Consider the following 20031-nt stretch of genomic DNA (forward strand, 5'->3'; position numbering starts at 1 on the left):
CTGATTTCATGTGAATCTGATCCTGGGTGTTAGCTCAAGCTATATCTGTACTGTTTATTTTCCAGAAAAATAGACTGGAAGCACATATGAAAACATATTAATGTGTCTCTCTGGATGTCTGCTATATCATTCTTTGTAATTTTCTCTAAGTTTCTCAAAATAAAAATAAAACAAGAGGAAAGGTAAGGAACCTTATGTCTGAACAAAGGTAGGAACATGGGATAGAGAGGGACAAGGTGGCCATTAAATTGATCAGACAAGGAGGCCAGTAGACTGCTGTGACTCGAATGCCCTGGCCGCCTACCTCAACAACCCAAAATCTAACCCTGTAAACGCCTCAAGGTTACAGACCAGATCCTACGAACAGCCAATCACAAACAGCCAAGTAGGCTTTAAACTGTAACCAATTTCCTTGCTTTGCTTCCTGCCTTTTCTCTATAAAAGTCTCTCCCCAGCTCCTACTGGCAGAGCGCCCCTAACACCTCCTGTTTGGCTCAAGTAGTGGGGCTATTTGTGATTATTTTATTGCACTTTTTTAAAAAAAGATGGTGCATTAAAATTAAAAACTAGAAACCCTATTAATCCGTAGAAATGGCAGGTAACAAATCAAAAATATTTTTAAAGCTTCTCTTTTGGCACTGATGAGCACCGCCCGCTCTGACGTTCTTCTGTATTACACATTCCTTAGCGTAGCTTGAACTTTTTTTTTTAAAGGCATGTAATCCACAAAGTCTTTAACTCAAAATTGAGCGCATCTACAAGGGCTCTTAAGCCATTTGTGGATGAAATCATAGGGTAGCTAAGAAGTAGGGGCGGTGAAAGAGACAATCTGCAGCCTACTGAAGAAAATACCTTAGCATTGGTCTTAAATATTTATGTACTTTTTATTTCTCCAGGGACGGGCACGTGGAGGGGCTCAAACGGCACAACGGCTGGGATCGCACAAGTGAGAATAAAAGCATCCTCAGAGGATGGTCACAGGCCCGAGCTCCCTAGGGCAAGCCGTGGGTACAACTCAGGACTTGGCAGCGGGAACAAAAGTACACCAGCCCTGCCGACTGGGGACCCGTGACCCACGGCGGCGAGGCGGGGAGGCGCAGCAGTGCGCAGACTCCGCGGCCGCGCAGGCGCACAAGGGAGGGAGGGCGCGCTCGGGCAGTGCACGGCGCCTGGGTGAGCGGGGTGCCTGCAGCTGGCTCTTCTGTTTCAGATGGAGTGTCTGCGTGCCTTGCCGCTGCAGGGCATCAAGGTTGTGGAGCTGGCTGGCTTAGCTCCGGCCCCGTTCTGCGGTATGGTCCTGGCCGACTTCGGGGCGCAAGTGGTGCGTGTGGACCGGACCGGCGCCGGCGCCGGCACAAGCTACTTGGCCCGGGGCAAGCGCTCGGTGGCCGTGGACCTGAAGCGGCCGCGGGGAGCGGCGGTGCTGCGGCGTCTGAGCGCCCAGGCGGACGTGGTGCTGGAGTCCTTCCGCCACGGTGAGCCCCGGGTTCTTCCCTGGCACCGGACGGAGGAAGGTCCCCGCGGAAGGGAGGGGGCCGGCCTGTTATGACTGAGGCTGTGTCCGCCACCCGCTTGCTCTCTTGCCACAGGAACGCTTCCCGTCCCTCTCTTTCTAGACCTTTGTGTTGCATTTAATATTGTTGATCATTCGCCCCTCGAGATGGTCTTCCTACTTAGCATCCGAGGTACTCCTGATGCCCTTGTTCCCATTACAACTCGCTCGACTCCTTCCAAGTTCCTCTTTTTTCTAACCGCCCATTTATATTTGCCTTTCTCAGTTATTTGACCGTTATGAGCCCTATGAGAACCTAACGAAAGTCATAGATTCTCTCCCTCGAAAACTGCATGTAGGAACATAGTCATTTTGCCGCTGTTTTGGGGTTTGGTGTACCTTTGCAAGCCATCCACGGACCCAGGCTAACACTCCTTGCCTTAAATGCTGGTGTTCCCAAGTTCCGGTTCAGCTCAATTTCGTGTATTCTACACTCTGCTTCCTGGAGCCACCTTATCCATTCCCGTTGTTTTCACGTGTTACAGACAGATGATCCCCAAATCTGTAATTGTACCCCTGTGTTAGAGCCGCAGACCGCTGGAATACACAGGTCCTGCACATTTCTGTTTGGCTGCTCTCCAGGCACTGCAACTTCCACAAATCCCAAACCGAGCCCATCCTCTTTCCTCCTAAGGTGGTATCTCCTCCTTGTGAATTATTTATCGCAGGGAATGGAACCAGTATCCACCCAGTTGCCAGAATCAGAAACTTGTACTTCATCCGTGACTCTAAATCTTGCACTCCACCCGCTTTCAGTGATCAGGAATCCAGTCATTCTTCCTCCTTTCTCTAACTCAGGATTCTTTCTCTCCATACCTGCTGCAGCTTCCTTGACACTGTTGTAACAGCCTTTTTGAAGGATGATGTTTGGGTCTAGCACCTCTGGGACCGTTCTCAGACAGCTCAAGTACAAATCCACTGCTTTGCCTGGTACACAGCAGGAAGTCAGTAAATGTTTGGTGAATGAATTGAATATCTGTGGGGCACCAGGCATATTTGAATGTGTTAACTCATTTACCCTCACAGCCAGATCTGAGATTAGAATAATAATAATTTAACAGTTAGGATTATATTGTAGTTTAATGCCCCATTTGAAGATGAAGGAGGTTCGAAGTGGTTAGGTAGTTTGTTCAAGGTCTTATAATTAGGAGGAAGATAGAGCTGTGAATACAGATGTGGCTGCCAGGTGAAGGGTTGTGGCTGGTGTTTATCTAGGTAGAGGACTGGAGTTCTTTTGTAATTTATCATAGCTTTCGGAAGACAAAGACAGTGAATTTATCATGTAATGTTGATTACTTTTAATCCCAGGAGACTTTAGCTGTCAGTTACCTGGATTTTGTGCAATAAATATTGTACATGCTGAGAGCTTAAGAGCTCTTAGGTGCTATTGTAGCTAACTTTTCCACGGATATTTACTGAGCCTCTTTGAGGAGGTGCTGATGCTAGGCACTTTAGAGACCTGTGGAAACAGATCAGGCATGAATTGTGCCGGAGGAGCTCCTGAGCTGATAGGGAGATGGAATGTGTATGTACGTAAGTACAGCCTGAGGTAGAAGGTGGCAGGCACGGATGCGGGCGTAGAAGAAGAAAAGGGCCTAAAAGGAATAGCAGCTTTCAACAGTGAATTTTTGACCAATTGAAGACCCAAGGTCAGTGTTGGAAGACAACAAACCGTTTCTAATAAATTACTAAGGAGAGGATTTTATAAAGGGACTGACTAAAGGGATGAACTGCCCACTGTGGGCATTGAAGAGGCTTGGGTATGACTGAAGGGAGACAGGGACATGCTGGAAGGAAATAGCATTCTGGGGCAGAAGCCACACATTCCAGAAATGGTGGCATCACTCTTTGGGTCGTTAATAACTAGAAACACACCATAAACCTGCAACAAACATTGTTAGTATTACTTGCAAGAGTGCTGTTTTATGTTTGCCACGGAGAAGGGGTTATTCCTGTACTCAATTCATGCTCTCTTAAAAAAAAAATTGTTACTTTTCTCTTAAGGTGTCATGGAAAAACTCCAGCTTGGCCCAGAGATTCTGCAGAGGGAGAATCCAAAGCTTATCTATGCCAGGTTGAGTGGATTTGGCCACTCAGGAATATTCTCTAGGGTAGCAGGCCATGACATCAACTATTTGGCTTTGTCAGGTATGTTGAAAAAATAATTTCTCTACGCTTTTTATTTTGTTCCCAGTCAAGATCTACAGTTACACTAATTTAAAAGAATTTTTAAAGGTGAAGATTTAAATATTTATCAAAATCAATAAGGAGAGCAGCATTGTTTAAAAAGGCTTGGTTGGGGGCAGCCCAGTGGTGTAGTGGTTAAGTTCGTGCACTCCGCTTCGGCTGCCCGGGATTTGCAGGTTCAGATCCCAGATGTGGACCTATGTGCCACTTGTCAAGCCATGCCGTGGCAGGTGTCCCACATATAAAGTAGAGGAAGGTGGGCACGGATGTTAGCCCGGGGCACTCTACCTCAGGAAAAAGAGGAGGATTGGCGATAGATGTTAGCTCAGGGCCAATCTTCCTCACCAAAATAAATAAATAAATAAAAAGCATTGGTTTGTATTGGAACCGTCATTCTCAACCCTCTTCCCCCTGTCTTAACACATTTGAGGGATAATATGCTCTCACTAGTAACACTTACTTACTACATTTGTGGAGTCAATTTTCAGGGAAGCCCCTGCTAGAAAGTAAGAGACTTGGTGGTAATAGCAATGGTTGCTCTGTAGTTTGAAAATGCTGATATAGTTTGATTCTGACACCCCTCTCCCCACACCTTCATCGAGAATCATTGCCTGAGTCACCGTTTTAGACTTCTGTGAATACTAGAAAAAGCCCATGGTTTTCAGGTTGTAATATCACTTCATTAAAATATTAGCCTGTAAGAACATGTCTCAGAATGGCCTAATTCTAGAATTCTAAGGACTGGGAGTTATTTAGTAAAGAAAGTCTCAAATTTTCTGTGAGTACATGTTTAAAGGTTGAGGAAAAAAGTGTAGAATTGGTTTTCACATCTGCTTTAAAACTTAATTGCTTTTCTTTCTTGTGTTTGATTATTTTCTTGTACTCTTTATAATAAGAATAGAAGTGCGTTATACTGTTGTTAAGCCATAAACTAAATTGATAACAATCATTTTTTCCCAAAACTCAGTAAGTATAAACTTAGCAATAAAATTCTGAAAATGTTAGTTGGAATAAAGTGTTAGAGAAGAAAAAAACAAAACAAGGAGCCTTGTTGGAGGGAAAACCTGTTTATAAATGTGCTGAATAGGTTTAGATTTGGAAAAGCATTATGTACCTAGTGTTCACTATGTCAGCAACTAGAGAGGTTGGTTATTCCTCCAGGATGTTCATCTGTTTATTTAAAAAAGACATTCAATTTACAGTTAGTGTTCCCTGAATTTTTTTTAATGGTGTAGGTGTTCTGTCAAAAATGGGCCGAAGTAGTGACAGTCCGTATGCCCCGCTGAATCTCCTGGCCGACTTTGGTGGTGGTGGTCTCATGTGTGCTCTGGGCATCATGATGGCCCTTTTTGAACGCACACGCTCTGGCAAAGGTCAGGTCGTTGATGCAAGCATGGTAAGTGTTAATTGGGGGAAATGATAAGCCTGTCAGTTGTTCCTAAGTACAGTAGTCCCCCGTTATTCTCGGGGGATGCGTTCCAAGACCGGTAGATGCCTGAAACGGCAGATGGTATCGAACCTTATATATGCTGTGTTTTTTCCTATACATACATCCCTATGATAAGATTTAATTTATAAATTAGGCACAGAAAGAGATTTAAACAATAACTTATAGTAAAATTGAACAATTATAACAATATGTTATCATAAAAGTTACTATAGATCTTAGCAACCTCAGCATACGATTTTTTTTCTTTCCTCATTAAGTCAAGGACATTCACTTTTTTGCTTAAAGGAGGCACTTCATGGCTTCTCTTTGGCTTATCTGAATTGCCAGCATCATTACTCTTGCGCTTTGGAAGTAAAATAAGGGTTATTTGAACACAAGCAGTGCAATACTGCGACAGTTGATCTGATAACCCAGATGCTGCTACGTGACTAACAGGCAGGTAGCGTATACAGCGTGGATACACTAGACAAAGGGATGACTCATGTCCCAGGCAAGATAGAGCAGGACAGTGCAAGATTTTGTCACGCTACTCAGAACGACTCACAATTTAAAACTTATGGATTATTTCTGGATTTTTCCATTTAATATTTTCAGACTATCGTTGACTATGGGAAATCGTGGAAAGCAAAACCGTGTATTGGGGGGACTACTGTATGATATATGGCTAATTCAAATCATTTTCTGAACAATTTAAGAGATAAATGAGATCTGAAGTTTGAATCCAACTTACCAAGGGTATCCTTTTCTTTAAAATAGCGTCATATCCTAATTTATGTGTGTCAGAATGTCATATTTTGATCATCTGTTTGTGGAGTCAGTTTTCTAAACTTTTTGTCTCGCCTGATTCCGGTGTTGTGTTTTTTTTTTTTTTTTGCTGAGTAATATTGGCCCTGGGCTAATATCCATGCCCATCTTCTTCTACTTTATATGTGAGACGCCTGCCACAGCATTGCTTGACAAGCGGTACGTAGGTCTGCGCCCGGGATCCAAACCTGCGAACCGAGGGCCACTGAAGCAAAGTGTGAGAACTTAACCACTATGCCACTGGGCCAGCCCCCCTGTGTTGTGTTTTAACAATTTTCCTTAAGCTATCTCTTGTGCTTAGAATATAGTTTTCAAGCAATCCTCATTCAAAAGTGGGCTCAGGAAGCCTCCCAGAGCAGTTAGAGAAGATTCTTAAGGATGCTAAAGTAAAATGGGCTCATCTAGACCTTCTTCCTTCTTCGTTGTGTAGGGGAGACTACGTCATAATGCTTTAGTTTTTTTACTGTCAGACACTGAGCACGTGCCTCGAGTTATCCTAAGCACTTTTCCTGTGTGATTTCTCCTAATGCTCAAAACAACAATTTCATGTGGAATACATTGTTATTTTAAAGAGGAGGAAAGTGAATCGTAGAAATTTGCCTAAGATCTCACAGCTAGTTGCTAAGAGTCCAGTCGGGCATCACTACACATTTGCATTTGGACACATCTTTGGAGGTGGGGTGGAGACGAGACTGGAGGCAGAGGGAGAGTTGCTGGGTTATTGCTGAGAGATAAGGGCAAGTACCAAAGTCATTAATGGTAGAATGGGTCTAGATTGAGGGATATTTGAGATGTAAAATTGCTGGGATTTGGTGATGCACTGGCACTGAGAGGAGAGGGTGGAAGCAAGGATGGCTTCCCTGTTTCTGGCTTGGATGACCTAGTGGGCGGTGTCACTGGCACCCCGGAGGAAGACTACTGAGGGCAGAGGCAGTGTGGTGCGATGGTCAAGAGCACAGACTGGCGGCTGGCTTCCTCTACCCCAGCTCTGCCACTCAATAGCTCTGTGATCTTGGGTAAGTTCCTTAAGCTCCTTGTGCCTCAGTTTCCCTCTTTGTCAAATGGAGCTAATAATGATGTCTACTTCATAGCATTGTTAGAGAATTAAATGAGTTCCTCCATTGTTCAGTGTGTAAACAGTGACTGGCATAGAGGAGGCACTCTGTAAGAACTTGTTTTTGTCATTATTACTAGAAGAAAAGGAATTCAGTTTTGGTCCTTTCAAGTTTGAAGTGCCTTTCAGATATCCAATGGAATACTTGAAATTAAGGACTAGAAACAGGTTTCAGAGTCATTTGGGAGCCACGTGAGACTATGTGGTCTGCTAGGAGAAGGGACAGAACACCGGCATTTGAGGAGCGAGTGAGCAGAAGAGGAGAAGCAAGGGCTAAGTAGTGGGAAGTGGAGAACCAGAGGAAGCGTTGTCATGAAAATGAAGGAAAGAGAAAGTGCTAAGAAAAAGGAATGGTCAGAGGGTCCAGTGTTGGTGGAGACCTCAAGAGTGTAAAACCAAACAGTGGAAGTTGGATTTGTCATTGGTGACCTTGTGAAAGCCGTTTCCTACCAGATTCCCGCATCTCAGGGCCTTGGCTTGTGCTTCCTTCTCCTCGCAGGCTCATCACACCCTGCCCTGTACTGTTTCTGTGCCCTGTGATCCTGTCATCAGGGTACGTTCACGTTGTCCTTTGCATCCATCTCTGAAGTGATTTCAGTAGGAGTGGGGTGTGATTGATCTTGTTGTATCCAGCTCCTGGCCTAGTCCCGGCATGCACTTGTAGCAGCAACAGCGCCAACTTTAGACTTATTATGCGCCAAGAGCAAGGCCAGGTGCCTTACATACGTCTTCCTTCGTTTGATCCACACAGCTCCCTTAAGGACGTGTGCTCCCTGAAGGCTTTCAGGCTTCTGAAGGCATCTGAAGACCTTCAGACGTGGAGAGGGCCACTGCCTTCTTCTAAAGCAGGTGGCTGGAAGGGGTCAGAAGCTCTGCACCCAGGCGGTTGGACGCTTTCGTGGGCATGAAAGCCCCTGCTTTCAGTCACTACCCTGTGCTGCCCTCTGTGGGCACGCTCCCTGAGGTCCAAAAGGAATACACTGAGAACAAACATGAGGGCTTTAAGAAGTTAGGGCTAAATGCTACTTATTTAGTAATTATTTGAATAATTTAGTAATGACATATAATTGCTTATTTATAGTCAAGTTGAAATAAAAGGTAATTTCTGCTTTCATCAGACTGTCTAATCAGAATTACATGACGATTAGGAAGATATTCAGGTTTTTTTTTTTTTTTTTTGTGAGGAAGATCAGCCCTGAGCTAACATCTGTGCTAATCCTCCTCTTTTTGCTGAGGAAGACCGGCTCTGAGCTAACATCCATTCCTAATCCTCCTCCTTTTTTTCCCCCAAAGCCCCCCAGTAGATAGTTGTATGCCATAGTTGCACATCCTTCTAGTTGCTGTATGTGGGACGAGGCCTCAGCATGGCCGGAGAAGCGGTGCATCGGTGCGCGCCTGGGATCCGAACCAGGGCCACCAGTAGCAGAGCGCACGCACTTAACCGCTAAGCCACGGGGCCGGCCCTCAGGTTTTAGTGGATGTGAAAATGTTGTAAACTTTATTCAGGGTTCGTGTTTGCATTAGGGTATAGTGGGTGTTTGCTAATTCCTCCAGGTCAAGTGGATCATAGCACATTATATTCATTACTTCCCCATCTCTGGGAACCCTTGTGATTCAAATGCTTGTAGAAGCTGATTAGGGAAGCAGATACCTTATTCTTTTAGGCCAGTAGTTTTCACATGTTTTTAGCAGCAGCATCCTTGACCCAGGCCTGCCTGTGATGACCTGGAGTCATCTCTTCATAGTACTGTTTCCTTGGAAACTGTAGAGTTAAGATCACTGTGGGGGCCGGCCTCATGGCTTAGCGGCTAAGTGCGCGCGCTCCACTACTGGCGGCCCGGGGTTCAGATCCTGGGCGTGCACCGACGCACTGCTTCTCCGGCCATGCTGAGGTGGTGTCCCACATACAGCAACTAGAAGGATGTGCAACTGTGACATACAACTATCTACTGGGGCTTTGGGAAGAAAAAGGGAAAAAAAACGAGGAGGATTGGCAGTAGATGTTAGCTCAGGGCCGGTCTTCCTCAGCAAAAAGAGGAGGATTAGCATGGCTGTTAGCTCAGGGCTGATCTTCCTCACAAAAAGAAAAAAAAAAATCACTGTGGAACGTGGTGTCTGTTTTGCTGTGTTTACTCCTGATCTGGGGCAGCGTACCTGACTAGGGGGCGGGGTGGGACTGTGTGTTGGCATGCAGGTCATTGGCCTACATGATGAGAACAATATAGAAGGTTGGGAAATTGAGGCACGGTTTCCGTGTGTCAGGGGCTCTCTCATCTGTGGCAGCATATGCTACATGTGGGTGAGGGGGCAAGAGAAGCCGTGCCCGTGGGTAGCCTCGTGATGAGATGAGGATTGTAACTGCTCTGTCTCTTATCCTGTATCCTATGGCACTAAGTAAAGTAGGATTTGATTAGAGCCCGTTTGTGTCATGAGTGGGCCAAGCTAGACCCTGAACTCGGTTAGTGTATCTTTTTTCAACAGGCTCATCAGTACATCCATTATATAGAAGAGATTATATATGTATATATGTGTGTGTGTATATGTACATGTGTATGTACATGTATAAATGTGGGGACTCTCTAAAACCTGTGTAATCCAGTTTCAAAAAAAAACACCACCACAGGCCACTTATACAAACTCCACTATTTGGTAATGACAAATGTCAGAGCCATGAATTCAGATGTACATGAGAGTTCAAGTTAAAAGGGAAATTTGGGATGTATCAAAGATATATTTTGCATTTGCTTCATAGCCAGTAACTGGAAAATTCCATGCTCACATTTGGAGTTTCAGAGACAAGGATGCTTTGACGGTCTGCTCCCTGGGGTGCTGGAATCATTGGGATCATAAAGCCCTAAGGACAGGGAAGTAGTCTTCTTTAGATAGCCCAGTGCATCCAGCCTTGTGATAATCATACCTGAGGATGTGAATCCATTCCTGTTCTCACTCCTGGACTCAGTGAGAAGTTGGCATTCCCAAACTAGTTTATCTGGTCTCTTAAAACCCATATACCTGCCACCCATACTGTTATGTTTATTTTGTAACTTTCTAGTGATATTAAAGTTAAAATATATTAAATACTCAAATACAGTTTTCTTGGGCTTGGAGTCAAACTAGAATAAGCTAAATTTAACTGTAATGTGATTTATGTTTAAAATGTGATATGCTTCATATGTCTGTGTGTATATATTTGTAGGTATTGAGATCAGACAATAGATTTTTAAAAATCTTTTTGCTGTATTTTTAAATTTTTTTTTTTTTGGTGACGAAGATTAGCCCTGAGCTAACTAACATCTGTTGCCAATCCTCCTCTTTTTTCTGAGAAAGATTAGCCCTGAGCCAACATCTGTGCCCATCTTCCTCTATTTTATGTGGGACGCCACCACAGCATGGCTTGATGAGTGGTGCGTAGGTCCGTGCCTGGGATCTGAACCGGGCTGCCAAGGCAGAGCGTGTGAACTTAACCACTATGTCACCAGGCTGGTCCCTATTTTTAACTTTTTATCCTGACGGTTTTTAACATATATGTAAGTAAAGAGAATATATAATGGACTTCCATGTACCCTTACTTAGCTTCAAAAATTATCAACATTTTGCCAGTCTTATTTGAAAGGAAGAACAAAAGTAGCTCCTTCTAAATTTTTTCTGAGCAGTATTTTCTGAACTGAATAGTGCATAAATCCCCTGTACCATAAACCCACTCTACTCACTTTCTCAAAATACTAAAGAAGTTGTATAATTAGATATAATCTTCTTATACTCTAAAGTAAACATTTTTATACAATATTTAAAAAAAAAACCTAAGTAGAAGTGAATCATGCTTTTATAGTTTAATTATGTGGATTCGTATTGTATTGTTTCTTCAAAGGTGGAAGGAACAGCGTATCTAAGTTCTTTTGTGTGGCAAACACAACAAATGGGACTGTGGGAACAGCCTCGAGGACAGAACATATTAGATGGTGGAGCACCTTTCTACACGACTTATAGGACAGCAGATGAGGAGTTCATGGCTGTTGGAGCACTAGAGCCCAAGTTCTATGAGCTGCTGATCAAAGGTAAGTAATTTCATATCCCTCCCCACCCCCCTTTTCCTATGGGTGTTCTTTATCCTCTATTTTGGGGCCTTTTGAAATTTATAATGTCTTTTGTTATACATCCATTTTATAATGAACCCAATTATAGCCATCATTATATTGTGGGACATTTCCCCCATTTTTTAAAATTGACAGGTAATTTTACAAGTCTATAAAATAGCTCAGGGTTTTAAAAAATAATAATCCCTTTTGTGGGAGTTCAGTGTTTTTGTTACATTTCATACTCAGTAACGTTGGACATTATCTTGCCCTTGTGTGCCCACATCTTATTCTTCCCTAGAAATGATCTGCTGGTTTTACCAGTTCCTGTTCCTTGATAAGACATCTCTCGTGGTCCCTCAGTGTCAGGGGTCACTAGAGCACACAGAGACTGGCGAATGAGATTTCGTTGGAATATGTTACTATCACTTTATACTTCTGCACTTTACCTTTTTGCAGATTCTTGTCTTATTGGCATGTTGCCACAAGTTAACAGGAAAATTTGAGATCTCTTCTTCCCTAATTAAATAATTGGACTGAAGTTATTTTATTTTTATTTTTTATTGGTGTCATAATAGTTTATAATATTGTGAGATTCCATTTGTACATTATTGTTTGTCAGTCATCATATAAATGCCTCCCTTCACCCGTTGTGCTCACCCCCCAACCCCCTTCCCCCTGGTAACCACCAAACTGTTCTCTCTGTCCGTGTGTTAGTTTATATTCCACATATGAGAGAGGTCATACAGTGTTTGTCTTTCTCTGTCTGGCTTATTTCACTTAACATAATATCTTCCAGAGGACTGAAGTTATTTTGTTCCTGTGAAATGTTTGAATTTAAAGTTCACTTTATAGATAATTTAATATCTAAGAACTTTCAGATTATACTCTGAAGTGGTGTGACAAGCTGGTGACAGTGCATTTATCTTTTAACTCTAAATTTGGAGTTTCATTGTTATGTTTGGTAGCTTTTCAGATGCAATTTACTACTCAAATTTACTTGCATATAGCTGAAATGATTGTTTTTGCAGAAAGCATTTGATGATCAACTATATTAACTTCATCAACTTAAATATAGTTAGAAAAACTGTAGAACAGAATGGTTTACCTAGATCATATAAAGTGCCTTTCTGTCCAGAAATTAAAGCTAGGAATAGAAGGTCTTAATTCAAAATTCTGGATAGAGCAATGCTATATGAAGGGCTGAGTGGTAGGAGCAATGCTCCCAACCAAGTGGTGCAGGGTCCTGGAAAGCAGCAAGGACGTGGCACAGTGGAGCTTGCACCTTACAGAAACCTTGGATATTTATGCACTGTCTATGGAGAATTTAAATATAATAATAAAATTGACTAAACTTCAGTTAACTTTTTATTATCACCATGTACAGGCGATTCTAAATGACAGTGATAAAATATAATCATTGGAAAAATTTTTGTTGGTTTGAGTTCTAAACAATTCCTGCAGATACTGTTGAGATCTAATAACATAGGTAAGCTTTATTAGCATATTTTTATTACTTTTCCTTTAGTAAACATTGCATGGAAGTTATTCACAGAACTCCCAATTATACAGTCTCACCTCAATGTTTTCTTTTAAGAATTTTATTGTTTCAGTGGTCACATGAAGGTCTCTGATCCATTTTGAGTTAATTTTTATATGGGGTGAGACAGGAGTCCAACTTCATTCTTCTGCATATGTCTATCCAGTTTTCCCAGCACTATTTGATGAAAAGACTATTCTTTCCCCATTGAATGGTCTTGGCATCTTTGTTGAAAATCAATTGGCCATAAATGTAAGGGTTTATTTTTGAATTTTCAGTTCCGTTACATTGATGTGTGTGTCTGTCCTTATGCCAGCACCACACTGTCTTGATTACTGTAGCTTTGTAGTAAATTTGAAATTGGGAATTGTGAGTCTTACAGTTTTGTTCTTCATCAAGATTGTTTTGGCTCTTCAGGGTCCCTTCCATTTCCATATGAATTTTAGGATCAGTTTGCCAATTTCCATGAAAAAGGCAGCTGGGATTTTGATAGGGGTTGTATTGAATCTGTACATCAATCTGGGGAGTATTGCCGTCTTGACGATATTAAGCCTTATGATCCATGAACACTGGATGCTTTTCATTTATTTAGGTCTTCCTTACTTTCTTTCAGTTATGCTTTGTATTTTCAGTGCGCAAGTCCTGCATGTCTTTGGTTAAATTTATTATGAAGAATTTTATTCTTTTTGATGTTATTGTAAATGGTGACATTTTTGGATTGCTCATTGGTAGTGTATAGAAAAATATAATGTATAGTGAGTTTTTTGTATATTGATCTTGTTTCCTGTAACCTGACTGAGCTCATTTATTAGTTCTAGGTGTGGATCTTTTTGAGTTTATCTTGCTTCAGACCCTTGAAATTCTTGGATGTGCAGTTAATGTTTTTCCATAAAATTTGGAAATTTTTCAGACATTATTTCTTCAAGGATTTTTTGTGCCCTTTCTTCTCCTTCTGAGACTCCCTTAATGCATATATTAGTATTCTTGTTGGTGTCCCATAGAGGTTTCTGAGGCTCTGTCCATTTTTCCCTTATTCTTTTTTCTTTTTGTTCCTCAGACTGGATAAACTCAGCTTATTACCTCTTTTCAAGTTCACTAATTCTTTCTCCTGCCAGTTCATGTCTGCTGTTGAGCCCCTCTAATGGTTTTCATTTGTTATCATATATTTCAACTGCAGAATTTCTATTTGGTTCCTTTCCTCAATAATTTTTGTCTCATTGATATTCTCTATTTGATGAGACATTATTTTCATACTTTCCTTTAATTGTTTAGAAATGGTTTCCTTCAGTGCTTTGGACATATTTAAAGTAGCTAACTTAAAGTTTTTGTTTAGGAAGTCCAACATCTAGCCTCCTCAGGGACAGTTTCTATTGATTACCTTTTTTCCTGTGTATGGACCATACTTTCCTTTTTCTTTGCATGCCTCTTAATATTTTGTTGAAACAGGTTATTTTAAAAAATGAAATGTGGCAACTCTGGAAATCAGATCTCCTCTCCCTTTCCTCCTCCCAGTCCTGAATTTTTTGTTTCTGCTGTTTGTTTATTTAGTGACTTTCCTGGACTAAATCTGTTTTCTTTGGCATGTGCAGCCACTGAAGTCTGCTCAGTTAGCTTGATGGTCAGCTCATGTTTGGACAGAGACGTCCTTAAATGCCTTGAACCAATAAATCTCCCATTCTTTTCTGAGGCACTCTGTGCCTTCACTTCTTGCTTGTGCAGAGCCTCAAGGTCAGCCAGAGGTGAAAGATTAAGACCTTCTCAGATCTCTTCTGAGCATGCCTGGCGTATGCATGTGCATGGTCTTTTAAACTCTCAGGAGCATGTTGGAGCTTTTCAATACCCCTCTGGACATCCTATTCCCTACTTTTTCCTTTTAAGTTTTTTGGTCAGCTTCTTGTTAGTCTCAACAGGTAATGCCATCTCTGATAGCTCTGAAAACTGTTGCCACTACTTTTTTTTTTTTTTTTGGACAGATGTGCTTGGAATAGAACTGTGTGAGCTCTGTGTCAGATCAAATAAAGGCAAGCCCTGAGAATGGAGCCTTTCAGGGAGCTGCCAGGCAGGCCGAATAGTGGCACTTGTCTGGGGATGGGATTTGTGAGGAGCTCCAAACTCATTTTGCCCCCTCCAGTGGCTGTTATCCTGCGGGTTTTCACAGCTACCGTAGTTGAGAACCTGTTGGTTTTGAAGGCTACCACAGAGCTGGGGAGAAAGGGATGAAATTAGCTCAGGTTGTAACACCATAAAGCTCACTCGTCTTACTGACATTCAGTTGTTTTTCTTGAATAAATGCTCTTTGGATGGTTGCAAGCTTTCAGTTAATTTCCAGAGTTTTGAAAAAGTTGATTCTGATAATTTGTGCCAGTGTTCTTGTTGCTTTTCTGCAGGAGCAGGTTTTTGAAGGTTCTTGCTCTACCATTCCAGAAGTTAACTCCCCTCCTTTGTGTATCATATTATTTTAAAACATACATGTTTGGAATGATTATTGCTGATATCCACACTCCACCTCAATAAATGAGCCTTTCTGGAACATTTTTCTAGCAGGCCACTTGCTTCAGCGCCTCAACTTCTAATCTCCTCCTGGGTGTTCTCTTTCTGAGCCTAAACTATGTAACCCCCTCTGAATTTTTTTTTACAGCCCTCTCTCTGCATCCACACCCTTTTGTGGTATCCTTAACCTCCTGTCTCCCTCCAGAGTTCACTAGGGATCCTTAGCTGGGCTTCAGGCACACTTAGCATGTTAAATCAGCTTTTGCTTGATCTACATAGTCTATGCCAAAATGCCTCAGCATTTTCCTTCTTTTACAATATTTATTTTAAAAAATAGTACTTTTACTAATCGCATATGTATTACTTCTCTCTCAGGCCCAACTAGACAAACCCCCACATCTATAATGATATTTTGAGGTAGTATTAATTATATACCTCGTTTATTTCACCTTATATTTTGAGATCTTTGAGACCATACCTTAATTTAGCTCTTCTGTATCTGAACATAAATGCACACGGTTTTTATAAGATGCAAACTCCACTGTGCTCTGTCCCTGCTGCTTTCAAGGGTAAAGAAATCTGAAAACACTGAGAATTTCATGTCATTTTGAGATAGCAGGACTCTTATAGTACAATCAGATAAGAAATAGAGAATTTTTAAAAGCTGTTTTAAAATTTCAAAATATTATTAAAAGAAAACCTGAAAATAACAAGTGTTGACAAGGATGTGGAGAAACTTGAACCCTGTGCATTACTGGAGGGAATGTGAAATTGTGTAGCCACTGTGGAAAATGGTATGATGGTTCCTCAAAAAACTAAACATAGAATTACCATATTATCCAGCAATTCCACTTCTGGGTATCTACCCAAAAGAATTGAAAGCAGGGACTCAAACAGATATTTGTATATCCATGTTCATTAGCAACATTATTTACAATAACTAAAAGGTGGAAGCAACCCAAGTGCCTATCAATAGATGAATGAATAAACAAAATGTGGTATTTACATACAATGAAATATTATTTGGCCTTAAAAAGGAAAGAAATTCTGACATATGCTATAACATGGATGAACCTTGAAGACATTATGCTAAGTGAAATAAACCAGTCACAAAAGGACAAATATTGTATGATTCCACTTATTTGAGATACCTAGACTAGTCAAATTCATAGAGACAGAAAGTAGAATGGTCGTTGCCAGGGGCTGGGGGAGGGGAAAATATGGAGATAGTGTTTCATGGGTACAGAGTTTCAGTTTGGAAAGCGGAAAAGTTCTGGAGAAAGGTGGTGGTAATGGTTCCAGAACAATATACAGTCAGCCTTCCAGATTCACGGATCGAAAGGCCTACAGTGGTTGCATTTATACTGAACATGTATTAGAGAGACTTTTTTTCCTTGTCATTATTCCCTGAAAAATACAGTATATAACAAGTATATAGCATTTTGTTTATATTAGGTGTTATAAGTAATTTAGAGATGATCTAAAGTATATGGGAAGATATATGTAGGTTATATGCAAATACTATGCCATTTTATATAAAGGATGTGAGCATTCGCAGATTTTAGTATCCATGGGGGGTCCTGGAACCAATCCCCCATGGATACCGAGGGACAACTGTAAATGTACTTAATGCCACAATACTGTACACTTAAAAGTAGCTAAAATGGTAAATTTTATGTAGATTCTAGTACAATTTTAAAAGATGAAAAAAAAAATTCAGAAAAGTTTAAACATTACAGAATTTGTAAAATAAGAAGTTAAAAATTCTCCCTTGTCCTTCCACTTTGGGAAGACTTGGGATGTGGCCTTCCAGAACTTCCTCTATATACATATGAACACAAATATTTTATTTGTTACAATTTATAATTTATATGTACAATTATATACATTTATAATTAATAGCTATCTCTTTTTATCCAACAATATAACAAAGACATTCTTTCTTGTCAATAAAAAAGATCTTCGCCCTCACCTTTTTATTGCAGCCATATGGTATTGGTATGGCTGTACTAAAATTTACTTAACCATGTCTTTTTTTTTTTTTTTAATTTTATTTATTTATTTTTCCCCCAAAGCCCCAGTAGATAGCGGTATGTCATAGTTGCACATCCTTCTAGTTGCTGTATGTGGGACTCGGCCTCAGCATGGCCGGAGAAGTGGTGCATAGGTGTGCGCCTGGGATCTGAACCCAGGCCGCCAACAGCGGAGCTCACGCACTCAACCGCTAAGCCACGGGGCCGGCCCATAACCATGTCTTTATTCAAGTTCATTTACATTTTTTCCAGTTTTTCGTTATAACAATGTTTATTAGTTTATTAGTAAACATTAATCTTTGTACATATATCATTGCATACTTAGATATGAAGTTTTGAGTGCTTAATATGTTCCTAATATTGTGTTATAGAGCAGTAAAGTTTATTATGTGCACTTAAAACAATAATATTTTGTGTGTGTGTTTGAATATGTGTACATGTATGTGTAAGGTAGTTTTTTGGAAATCAAAACATACTTTCCCAAGTTTTAAATGGTGTCTGAGTCGCCAGACCAGTCCCTGAAAGTGTTTGACTTACAATACCACAAATTTAGTATAGATTATACTATAAAAACTAGCTACAAAAAAATAAAAAAAGAAGAAGAAGAAGAAAAAAAACTAGCCACAATCTCTAATTGCATTTCTGTGGGGGAATGGATTCAGAGTTCCATATAGGAGTGTCAAGAGCACAGGAAACAGCCCACCCTAAACTACTGGTAGTTCATCCTGTGGCCTTGATCAGGGTCTTGGGCAGGATGGGAAATTGTGGGCTGAGAAAGGATGCTAGGACAATGAAGAGCTGGTTCAAACCGAGTTAGAAGTAGAACTTGGGGTCTTTTGATTTCTAGTATTTTTCCACTATACAAACTATGACCTGTGTTATTTCAAGTACAATATTTGTTACAGAGAGGACATATTGTCTCTAATTTTATTTAGTGTTATGATTCTGATCACTTTCTGATTAAAAAAAAAAAACTGTTTCAAAAGGATGCAAAGATGTTTCCAACAGTAGCTACGATCTACATCACTACTTTGGCTAACTGTTCTTTTTATGTGTTTTTTAGTCACAGAGTTTGGGGCAATCAGGAAAGAGAAAGTGAAGTGAAAGATATCCTTAGAACCATTTTTTTGTAGATTACAGTGATGAACCCGAAACTATGGCCCCATATCTTTTCTGGTATTTGAATGGGACAAATGGCTATAGAGAAAAATTCACTTATGAATCCCACAGGTGTCTTTTCACAACAATCCAGACCTCTGTGAATTTTCCTTATTTACTCATATCCCTCAAAACCCTAAGGGGAGCCTGCAGTATTCATGTCTTCTTACCTCTTTAGGGACTTCTGCATCTTCAGAGAAGCTTACAGTTAGTCATTGTTCTTCAGTGTAGTAGGGAAAGAAAGGATGATAAAAGTGAAAATTATTTGGTTAACTTGGCTAAACTTACACAAAATGTTATGCATAATTTAAAATATTTAGAAAACCTCTTATATGAGGAAATGAAAATGACATTTATACCAAACCCCAGTCAAGTGGCCCTTGGGGTATAATTTAATTATCTTTCATAGAGTTTGGGAGCATTATATAAAATATGGGATTATTTTAATTCAACATGACAGATAATAACATCATGAGGAAATTTCTTATTGCAAACCTGCTCAGAGGGGAGAAATCAATTTCTGGAAACTAGACCATTAAAAATAGAGTACTTTTGATCCAATGTAAACAATAAGATCTTGGCAGTGGAGAGTCTGTTTTGAGTCCTGCTACCCCTGCTACCTCTGCCCTCTCCAGCCACCAGCTCCAACTTCAAGCTGACTTTGAATTTCTTCTCTTGACCCATTTGAGAAACCTTTGTAGACCATCCTATGTTGGGCAGTGTGGTGAGCTCCAAAATCATCTTCATTGTTTATAATCACTCCCTACAAAGCATAATAATTTTAAGAAACTATGTTTTTCTCTCAGGACTTGGGCTAAAGTCTGATGAACTTCCCAATCAGATGAGCATAACTGATTGGCCAGAAATGAAGAAGAAATTTGCAGATGCATTTGCAAAGAAGACAAAGGCAGAGTGGTGTCAGATCTTTGACGGCACAGATGCGTGCGTGACTCCGGTTCTGTCTTTTGAAGAGGCTGTCCGTCATGATCATAACAAAGACCGAGGCTCATTTTTCACTGATGAGAAGCAGGTTGTGAGTCCTCGCCCTGCGCCTCTGCTGTCGAGCACTCCAGCTATCCCTTCTCCCAAAAGGCATCCTTTTGTAGGAGAACACACTGAAGAGATACTTAAAGAATTTGGGTTCAGCCAGGAAGAAATCGATCAGCTTAACTCAGATAAAATTATCGAAAGTAATAAACCAAGAGCTAATCTCTAAGTTCCCAGCCCCGCGGCTCACGTGTATTGGAATACTGCATTTATAGTATGGAATAATACACAAAATTATAGGCATGGACATGTGCAAGAGCAGGATCACAGTGGTTCAGTCCAACTATTCTAAGGAAGGAACAAGACTCTGATTATACAGTAATGATTGAATTGTGAAAATGTAATCATGGTTTTTGATTTTGGAATGTTTTTAGTTTACCTATACTAATTTGTGGCAATTTTTCTGCCTTCCAGTTTGCTTGATAGATTATATTTGTTGATATTAAAATATTTAAATGTTTATAATATACTTTAAATGAATTAATATGCTTTTTATTAAATAAAGCTTTTTCCCCCTAAACTTTACTCATGCTTTTAAGTTTGTGAAAAGCTTTCAAGAAAGTCCTTTGAATAGCAATTAAAT

General features: G+C 40.6%; 1 protein-coding gene across 1 annotated transcript; it reads left to right on the top strand.

Moving 5' to 3' along the window:
* The first annotated feature begins 1150 nt into the window (after positions 1-1150).
* On the top strand, positions 1151-19973 carry AMACR (alpha-methylacyl-CoA racemase). The gene is made up of 5 exons (XM_058564272.1): positions 1151-1475; positions 3557-3700; positions 4975-5135; positions 10976-11162; positions 19208-19973. The coding sequence occupies exons 1-5, from the start codon at positions 1211-1213 to the stop codon at positions 19615-19617; spliced, it is 1167 nt and encodes a 388-aa protein (XP_058420255.1). The 5' UTR covers positions 1151-1210; the 3' UTR covers positions 19618-19973.
* The last annotated feature ends 58 nt before the right edge of the window (positions 19974-20031 follow it).

The sequence above is a fragment of the Diceros bicornis genome, chromosome 20 (assembly GCF_020826845.1).
Source record: "Diceros bicornis minor isolate mBicDic1 chromosome 20, mDicBic1.mat.cur, whole genome shotgun sequence".
Classification (NCBI taxonomy): domain Eukaryota; kingdom Metazoa; phylum Chordata; class Mammalia; order Perissodactyla; family Rhinocerotidae; genus Diceros; species Diceros bicornis.

Excerpts from the sequence above, each read along its gene's own strand:
- AMACR (XM_058564272.1), top strand. The coding sequence starts at position 1,211 with ATGGAGTGTCTGCGTGCCTTGCCGCTGCAGGGCATCAAGGTTGTGGAG. Across the intron at positions 5,136-10,975 it reads AGGTCGTTGATGCAAGCATG|GTGGAAGGAACAGCGTATCT; the intron begins GTAAGTGTTAAT and ends GTTTCTTCAAAG. Across the intron at positions 11,163-19,207 it reads CTATGAGCTGCTGATCAAAG|GACTTGGGCTAAAGTCTGAT; the intron begins GTAAGTAATTTC and ends TTTTTCTCTCAG.